At 53.1% G+C, this 9,724-nt stretch overlaps 1 protein-coding gene across 1 annotated transcript; it reads left to right on the forward strand.

Moving 5' to 3' along the window:
• Positions 1–5,134: 5,134 nt before the first annotated feature.
• PVRIG (PVR related immunoglobulin domain containing) lies at positions 5,135–6,835 on the forward strand. The gene is given in 6 exon segments (XM_036310905.1): positions 5,135–5,314; positions 5,316–5,382; positions 5,466–5,813; positions 5,897–6,020; positions 6,112–6,169; positions 6,271–6,835. Coding segments are annotated over 6 exon segments (972 nt in total). The 5' UTR covers positions 5,135–5,254; the 3' UTR covers positions 6,586–6,835.
• Positions 6,836–9,724: the final 2,889 nt, after the last annotated feature.

Consider the following 9,724-nt stretch of genomic DNA (forward strand, 5'->3'; position numbering starts at 1 on the left):
ACCATTAAGTTTGGGTGGTTTGTTATGTGGAGCTCGTAACTGAAACAGAACCTTAGAGTCTTAAGTATCCAAATATTTGGGCATCTTTATCAGTTAAAATTTTGTATATATTATATAAATATTTACTACTTGTTTTACTTATAGATTAAAAATATAATGGATGATTCAGTGATGAAGTAAATGTTTCTAAATATTTTATTGGTTAACAGTACAAAATACCTTTATGTGCTAAAAACATCATAGTGAGAGCAAAGTGAGAAACATTTTTTAAATAATAGCTTAACATTTCTGATTCTAGCTGAAGTTTATTTTGATAGTTTTAATGACCTTCATAACTGAAGAGTACATCTCAAAAACTTGGAAATCCAAATGGAATTGGTGCTTCTTTGGCTGCATTTACTGTTTTAATAGGTGAGCCAAGCCCTGGCCAGAGTGCTCAGTGATTAGAGCATCAGCCCATGCACTGAAGGTTCATGGCTTCAATTCCCATTCAAGAGCACATATCTGGGTTGTAGGTTTAATCCTCGGACATTCTCTCTCTCACATTGATGTTTCGCGCTCTCTCTCTCTTTCTCTCTCTTTCTCCACCCCCCCCCCCCCCCACCTCTCTTCCACTCTCTCTCTAAAAAAAAAAGTAATGGAAAAAATGACCTTGGGTGAGGATTAAAAACAATAATAATGAAATAATAAATGAGCCAAAATCCACTGAAATTCTTTATTTGGAAGACTTGTAACAGGTCAGAAAATGATTTCCAAGTACAAATAACAGCGCTCTTAGAGGGGATACACATTGTTTGGGACCACAGAACCACTACATACTATAGCACATAAATTGCAGTCCATCATAATAGGCTGTGGGTTTGCCTCTCTTACTGTAGAATGCTGATCTTATTAGAGGTGACCCATGACATTTGGATCCCAGTGAGGGTGTCACTTAATAGTAATAAAAGTTAATTTCATTTATCTTAAAAAATTAGAAATGTTGATCATTTTTTCTGCATGATACCAGTGGATGGGTATTTTGTATATCACCCGAGGTAAACACACCCCACCTTGACGACCACAGTTTGAAGGATTTTGTGCCAGTCAGCTCCTTGCCAGCAGAGGCAGAGCTGTGGGCTTCATGAGCAGCAGCTCCAATTGGTTAGGCCCAGGCCAGGCTGGAACTGGGCTGAGGCCAGCTCAGGCAGCAGGGGTGGAGGACCCTGCACAGGCTGAAGCTGGTCTGGGTTGATAAGTGACACCAAGCAGTGCTTTTCAGGAGAGTATCACTACTGCATTGCCTGTTAGCTTACAACTGAATAAAGGCTTTTTCAACTCATATTGTGACCATGAACTCTGCCAGAAGGTGAGTTGTTGGTATTCTCTCCTAAATTATAAAGTGAAGGGTTGTTTTTTTCCAGATTGCTGAGAAAAGCCTTCAGCTAACAGTAAGTTACCATCCTTTGAACTCCAAACAACACTGACTCCAGAGGTTACAGGATGAAAGAAGAATGTGTTTGGATGACATAAGAGGATAAGGTGGTGGGATAGGGGAACGTTTATTTTCATACATAGACATCAATTCTTCCTTGAGCTCCATAGTTGCTTCCCTGGGGATAGGGTTGGACATTGCAATCCTGGACAGAATACACAAAAAGAGTCTGAAGCACAGAACACCCTGTGTGTTGAGTTGGAATAGCTGGAGAAATAGGCACTAAAGAATGGTCAGAACGGAGCAGAGAAATAGAAGAGCGACAAACCCACCAAAAATAAATTCCAGGAAACTAAAGAAGACCTCCAGTGGGCAGATGAGCCTAGAATCCTGGGAAACTTGAAGGAAGATATATTTAATTTGATAAGGTAGACTAGAGCCAGCAATTGGACTGAGTGGTGTAGTGGAATGCCGAAAAATGAAGCATTTGTGTGGTTGCAATAGCCTCTCACATCAGAGGATGGGGAAGCTGCCAAATCTAGGACCTTTGCATAGGTTCCCCACTGATGGGGAGGAGAACTGCTTTTTGTTTGTTTGTTTTTGTTTTTTTCAAAAACCTTGTAATCCAGTTAAAATTTTTAAACTATGTGTGGGAAAGGCAGCTTAGCATGGTTGTTAATATTGTGGGTTCTGGAGCCAAAATTTTTGTCGAGTTCTAGCTTCATGGTATATTAGCCTCGTGGCCCTGGGCAAGTTATTCCCTCATAAGATGATTGTAAGTGTGAATCGCTCACAACAAATTTAGCACATAATATACACTCAGATGTTACCTCTTAGTTTTTATATTACTTTGATGCAAGAACATAAGTGACCTTTTCACAACATTTAAAATAATGTAAAAATAAAATGGAGCAGCTATGAGTCTCACTGTACAAACTCAAATGAGGATTGTCTCATATGAAAAGATGGTCACCAATACTCAGGGCTACAGCCAGGCATGAACAAAGTGCTACACCTACTTAACTGCATACTCCTCTCAGTTACACTGTGAAGCACAGTATGATTTCCTGTGAGGAGATTACTTTCCTGGGAGGTTAAATCGCTTTGTCTAAGCTTGCAGAGCTGGGAAATCGTAGCTCTAATTCAAACCCTCCTGAGCCTCATTCTAGACACTGACCACAAGGGCTGTTTTCACTGCAACTGGACTTGGGTTGTGGCTGAAGGGATTTCACCAAGAAGGATTAGAGCAAGAAGTGGCTACCAGACTTGTGTTACCTAAGCTGTGTCTCCAGCCCAAGAGGGATGAGGCCAACAAAGCAGGCTGATGACTCAGGGCTTATGTTGCTAGGCTTAATGACCTTTTGCATCACCAGAGCTCAAAACTCAAGAGTGTTCGGGATAGCCAAGAAAGTTCTGAAGAGGACAAGGGCCCTAACATATATCACAACATAAAAGCATTCTACATAGGGCCATGTGATAATGAAGCAGGGCCATGTGATAATGAAGCAGGAATAAGAAGGGGGAATATCTTGGAAAGAGAATCCAGAAGTAGGTCCACTTGAATGAATTTATGATCAAGATAAGCATTAAGAAACAGTGGGGCAAGAGACTATTCAATAAGTGGTTTGGGGACATCTGCCTTTCCGCCTAAATGTTACCCTATTTTACAGCCCCCCACCACCCCAAGTTAAACTTCTTTATGGGCTAAAAATAAACCCTCGCAGGCAAGAATAAAAAAGCTAAAATTATTTTTACAATTTGGCCTTTCTAAGTAGTACATAATATTTAGAAATGATAAAAGATTGACAGTTTTAACTTCGTGAAAATTAAAATGGAGAGGGGAATGGGAATGAACAGGCTGATGGATAATTTTGATGTTTTCTAGTCTATATTGTTTGAATCTTACACAATGAGAACTTACTGAGGGGACATTGTGGCTTACAGATGGAAAAAAATGGAAAATGTTGGTGAGTAGTTAGCTTTGTACCATGGCTTTTAATCCATCGATCACCAAGTATCAACCCCCCCTTATGTTCTTAGACTATGTGGGGTTGAATAAAGGAGCCACCACAAGAGCCTGCCATCTGAAAGATGTTTGTCCAAGAAAGAGATGTTCCTTCAGGGACAGCTTCCTGGAGGCGGTAGAATTTGAGTTGGGCCTTGCAAAATGGGGAGGATTTCAGAGGGTGGGAGACAAGAATCTTCCAGGCTAGGGAGGCTGAGGCTGGCAGGCCAGGTGCCTCAGTGCTCTGCACCCACACTGGGCTGGGCCACCTTAAAGTGAATCAGCTTTGCACAGGTCTCCCACCCGGTCAAGGGAGCAGTAGTGGAGGAAGTGGTGAGAGCAGGTCTAAGTCAGGTTAGGAGACTGAGCCTGAGAGAAGGTCAAAGGTTTGAGAGAATGCTAACGGGGCCGGGAGCAGTCTGGGGCCCTCCTGAGCTAGGCGCTTAGGTGTGGATGGGGTGACAGAGTTTACCCAAAAGACTGACTTGATTTATGGCTAACATCACAGGATTAAACATGCTGAATCAGGCAGGTGGGCAAACCAGGCCTCAGAAAGATGACAACAGCCCTGAGCATGGCCGTCTCATTTCTTTCTTTTAAAATATATATATATATATATTATTGGTTTTAGAGAGCAAGGGGGAGAGAGAGAGAGATAGAAACATCAGTGATGAGAGAGAATCATTGATCAGGTGCCTCCTGCACATCCCATACTGGGGATGGAGCCTGCAAAGTGGGCATGTGCCCTGACCAGGAATCAACCGTGACTTATAGGTTCATAGGTTGACGTTCAACCACTGAGTCACACCGGCTGAGCTCACGTCTTACCACACACTGGACAAGAGAGTCCTCAACAACCCTGTTGGCTGTAGCCCTGTGCTCACCAAAGTACTTTCATTCTAGAGTCAAGCTCAGCACAAGACAGGATGCAATCATTTTTATCACTTGTCACTGCTTATACAGCAGATTTCTGTAAATGAACATAAACAGAGAAGCAATTTGGGGGGGACACTGTGGAAAAAGATGGCCTGAGTCAGGGAGATGGCAGCAGGAGTGGTGTGTCAGGTGGTCGAAGCCCTCGGGATTTCCTGATGGGCTGGAGAAGTAAGAGGAGTCACAGATGACTATGCTTTTGACTTGAGCAGTTGGAAGTCAGTAATCCTCAGCTGTGGGTGGGGGAGGCTGCAAATGGAGCAGGGTTCAGTTTGGGGCTCGTTTGTGAAGTTAGGGGAGAGGGAGGTCTGGGCTGGAGATTTAAACGTGGGATGGGTTGGTATATAGACAGTGTGGAAACGCACTTCGGGTGTCCTCAGTGGATAAGCGATGGGTTGGGTGGGCTGGGCTCTTAGGTAGCCCCGGCTGGCTTTCCTGCTTAAAGGTCTTCCTCTTCCCATTTTCCTCCACAATTCCTACCCCTTAGCTGGGGAGGGTCTGGGTCAGAGCCTTCTTCCTAAGGAGAAACTGGGGCCCCTCCCTTCTGAGGAAATGAGATTCTTTTCAGGTCCCTTTGCAGTGTTCTCCCCTCCCCACCCCCACCCCACACCACCCCCACCCCCACCCCACCCCAGCCTGTGCCCTTCCCCAAGGCCTGGAGTAGGTTGTTACCCACAGCCAGGGCTGTGAAAGGAACCTGAGCCGCCTGCCCTGCTCATACTGAAGCACAGAATGGGGATAGAAAAAACCTTGTCACTGTCACTTTAATTGTCCCGAGGGAGGGGGTCCACGGCCCTGAGTTCACCAGCTGAGGTGGACCGAGAGAAGGAAGTGGAGTTGGGTTGCGGAGAGCGCTGAGCCCAGCTGCTCCTGGGCCTGCTCACACATGAAAACTTCCTGCCATGAGAGCGGAAGCACAGGTGCCGTCCCCTACACGACAGCCCCCTGAGCCTGGGCCAGAGGGGAGCCATGGGCAGGCCCCGGGCCCTGGTCCTGCTCCTGGCACTGCTGACACTCTGCATCACTGCCGGTGAGTGGGGGCTGGAGAGAAGCAGCGGCCATGGGGATGCCGTGGAGACCCAGCCCGGGCCTTCCTATGTCTGTGTTCCACAGGGACACCGGAGGTGTGGGTGCAAGTTCAGATGGAGGCCACCAAGCCCCTGTCCCTCACTGTTCGCTGTGGATTCCTGGGATCTGACACTATCTCTTTGGTGACTGTGAGCTGCGTGGGGGCTGATGGTGCTGGAGGGACCAAGCTGGCTGTATTGCACCCAGAACTCGGCACTCAGCAGTGGCCTCCTGCCCACCAGGCCCACTGGGAAACCAGAACCAGCGTCTCCCTTACCCTGGGAGGGTCTGAGGAGAGAAGCCTTGGTCCCAACACTACCTTCTGCTGCAAGTTTACTTCCTTCCCCGAGGGCTCCCAGGAGGCCTGTGGGAACCTCCTCGTCACAGAGCAAGGTGGGGCTGATGAGGGCTCAGGGAGGGCAGGGAGGAACTCGGGGCATCAGCCGGGGATCTGGTATGTCTCTCTTTGTGCACAGGGCTCCCTGCCCCTGCTTCAGCCCCTATTCTGCGGGCTGACCTGGCCGGGATTTGGGGAATCTCAGGGGTCCTCCTCTTTGGCTGTGTCTACCTCCTCCACCTGCTGCATCGGCAGAGGCACTGGTGAGACCCAGCCCCCGCCGGGCCCAGTCTAAACCCTCACATCATTGGGCTAGCCGTCTGCTTGTGTCTGACCCTCCTGACTCTCTCCCAGGTCTGTCACGAAGCTTCAGCCAGCCCTCAGCAGCCCCCCGACACAGACACAAGCAACGGTGAGGATCAGGGATCTCTTTGGAGCAGGGACCTGAGTGGGCTGGAGCTGGGGGCCTGGGGTGAAACCTCACTTGGGCCTTTTTCTCTGCTATCCCTGCAGGCAGCCAGCCAAGCCTCCCTGGCCTCTCTCCACATCCCCTACGCCACCATCTCCACCAACCACTTCTGCCAGGCAGCTATGGACACGGTCCTTCCACCCCAGCCATTGTCCAGGTGGGAGCCGATCCCCAACCACACTGCACAGCATCCTGCCCCTTGGGCACCTCTGCCAGCCTCTGCTCGCAACAGTTTCATCTCCGTTGAGAATGGACTCTATGTTCAGGCAGAAGAGAGGCCCCCCCACATCTGTTCCAACCTCATCCCTTTCCCTGACCCTCTGGGGCCCAGAGCCATGGAGGGGCGTTTAGGAATTTAATGAGAGGGCCCCCAAGTTCACTCCACCTTCCTCCCCTCCCAGGCCTCTGGGGCCCCTTCCATTGGTGTTTGCGCCTCTTATTAAGCCTCTAATAAGTCCACACATACCCAGCCAGGGCCCACTTGCTGCGGATGTGGCCAGTGTGTGTATGAGAGGTGACAAAACCCATCCCAGGTTGTTTCCTGCTTTCAAGTCCCCAGCCCTCCCAGGTGATGTCAATAACTACGTCAACAAAAAATGGTTTATTTGACCGGGGTCTTGGTTGGGCCTTTTCTTCTTTGGGAGCAGAAGAGGTTAGAGGCAGTTTCAACCCCTGGGAGGCAGGAGCCAGGTTAGAAACAGAGGGAGGAGGCCCTGGGTACGGGAGATCTCTCCCCTACCCCCACCCCCACACCAGATAGGAGTTTCCTGGGGCTGGGGAAGCCCTGTCAGGCTGGTGGCTCCTGGCCCTGCAGACCTTGCTGAGGTGTCTGATGGCCCAGCCAGGACAGTCCATGTTCACATCCCACCATGTCCTAGGACAGCACAAGGGCTCTGGGGCTTCAGCCTGCGAAAAGACCCTGTGGTCTGACCTGGTGTCCCTACAACAGGGCTCCCTGAGATGGCCTGGGGATGAAGCCCTGATACCCTCCCCTCTCCGCCCTCCCCTCCCCTTCCCCCTTTTCCTCCCCTCTCCTCCCCCTCCAGAGTTGATACTCAGAGGCAAGGGGCTCATCTCCTATCTGCCCACAGTAGCTCCCTCTTGCTCCTCTCCTGCTACTAGGGCACCAGGACTACTCGCCACTGGCCCCTGGCAGACAGGCCCCTTCGACACAGGGACTGAACACACCCTCCCCACCCACTAACCTTCCCATCCAGGAGGGGGCGCTCCTTCCGTCAACAGGCCCAGCAGCCTGGCCTCATCACGTTGGCCACATGAGACAACGTGGTGCGAGAGCTCTGGAAGCCAAGAGGCTCCACGGGAATGTGGCAGATTCCTGGGAGGCAGGGGCACAATGTAGTCCTGGAGCCAGGCTCAGCCTACACCCCAACCAGGGTGAATACTAGTTCCGAGGGCGGCGGGGACACCTCGCTCGGCCTCTTCCTTGGTCTCGCATGTGGGAATCCCAGGTAGTGCGCGCTGGCAGGCTAGGAGCCACCCCTCTGCCCCTGTCTGGCTCAGGGAGGAGCCTGCCCAGAGGCTGTGTCCAACCACGAAATTTTCTAGCAACCAGCGTACTCTTCCAGACATGCAGGGAAGTGGCCTTCCCAGAAGCCAGGCCCGCCTAGCCACCAGCTCCACACTGCACTAGGAGGAGGATGGACCTGACAGAGTGAGGGGGTGGGAAGGGGTCATTGGGCCTGTCTCCCTCAGCAAGTCCTCCTCCTCCTCCTCCTCCTCCTCCTCCTCCTCCTCCTCCTCCTCGGAGAAGCCCTCAGCACTGGTCTAGCCGGCTCAGTGGTCCCTGCAGGGCTGGGATTTGAGGGAGAAAGGTGGGGTTGCGGCAGAGGTCCCCGAGGAGGTGAGAGAGATGTCAGTGAGGGAGGGAGTAGCTCAGGGCCCAGCAATCTCGGGATCATGTTGGGAGCAGGGACGGAGGTTTGGGGGGCAGTGAGGCTTGCAGGAAGGGAATGTTCATGGAACAGGGGAGCTCTGAGGGACCCCAGTCCCCAGCCCAGCTCCCAGCCAGACCACTTGCCTAAAATTGCGTTGGGGGAGAGGTCCTCAGCCTGAGCCTGACTTCCACAAACACGCTCAGGAGGCCACAGCCAGCCTGCTCCCGGTGGCACGTAGAACCCAAACCCTGCGGACCCAGGAAGTCTTCACAGCTGGCTTGCCCCCCACTGTCCACCCCAAGTGCAGACCCAGCGGCGCTGAAGGGACCAGCTGGGAGAACCACGTGGCCCTACATCGTGGGGCTGTCGCTGGACACAGCCGGGGGTCAGCAGCGCAGGCTCCCTTCTCAGACCCAGTCTGGGAGAACAAATGTGGAAATCAAGGCCCCAGAGAGAGAGAGGACCGGCTCCAGGGGACAGGCCTGGATCAGCCCCAGCGCCTCCACAGACAGGCATCCAGGAGGTGCCCTCGGCCATAATCCAAGGCTCGCTCTTGGAACTGACCTGGGTTTGAACCCCAGGGCCTGTGGGCTTAGCTAACCTCCCGGAGGCTCACTGTGCTCCCCTGGCACATATGAGGGTGATAAGGCTGACGGGAGTGAAGACTGTACACCAGGGCCAAGTACCAAGCAACTTGGCCCGGAGTGTCTGGTTCAGGACTTACACAGCCCCAAGGGGTAGTAGGTATTTTCAATAAACCCAGCAGACACGGAGCCTGGACAGCTGAGGAGGGATGGGGCGGGGGTTGCGGGGGGCTGGGGGGGGGGGTGGGAGGCGGGGGGACGCGGGGCTGTGCAGAGCGACTGACAGGGACCCTTGCAGTCCGGCCTGCGGGATGTGAGCCGGGCCCCGCTGGCACCGCTGGAGGCGCCCACCCGCGCGGCTGCCCTCGAGGGCACCTGGGGGGTCCTTCTGCGAAGATGCGCGCTCTGCCCAAGAGAACGGGATCCTGGGAGGCGTCTGGGGGTTGGCAGAGCTGTGTCCCACTGGCCACCGCGATCCCCACCCCCTCCGCAGCCGGTCTCGCAGCCCCGCCCTTGCCCAGCAGCGGGTGACCGTGCGCACCGAGGTCCGCTGCTCCTCCAACCCCAGCGCCCTCAGTGCGGTCCAGCCGCGCGGCCCTGAGCCCCCGCCCCTCAGCGGTCTCCGAGCCCTTTTTCCGTGGTCCAACCCCAGCTGCTCTCGGGCTCCTTCCCCCCACCCCACCCCACCCCCCGCCACAGCCCTCCCCCAGGTCCCGGCACCGTCCCGGGAGCTTACCCCCTGCCCCTCGCCTCAGCTCCCTTTAGTGCCCCCTCCCCCACCCCGTTCACCCACCCACTGCTCGTGTGGTCCCTGCGGTCCCTGCTGCTCTCAGCTCTGAGCCCTCAGCTGCCAGCGCCGGTCCGGAACCCCAGGTGGCGCCCAGCAGCCGCCTTCCCCGCCCACAGGCCCCTCTGGAGACCTGCGGGGGAGCCCCAGGCCCAGAAGGGGAGCTGGGACCTGGATGCCAAGACCACCCGCCCGGGATGCGACCTCAGGCCCCTGTGTGTCGGCGGATCCT

This window comes from Myotis myotis, unplaced genomic scaffold, assembly GCF_014108235.1.
Source record: "Myotis myotis isolate mMyoMyo1 unplaced genomic scaffold, mMyoMyo1.p scaffold_m19_p_5, whole genome shotgun sequence".
NCBI lineage: Eukaryota > Metazoa > Chordata > Mammalia > Chiroptera > Vespertilionidae > Myotis > Myotis myotis.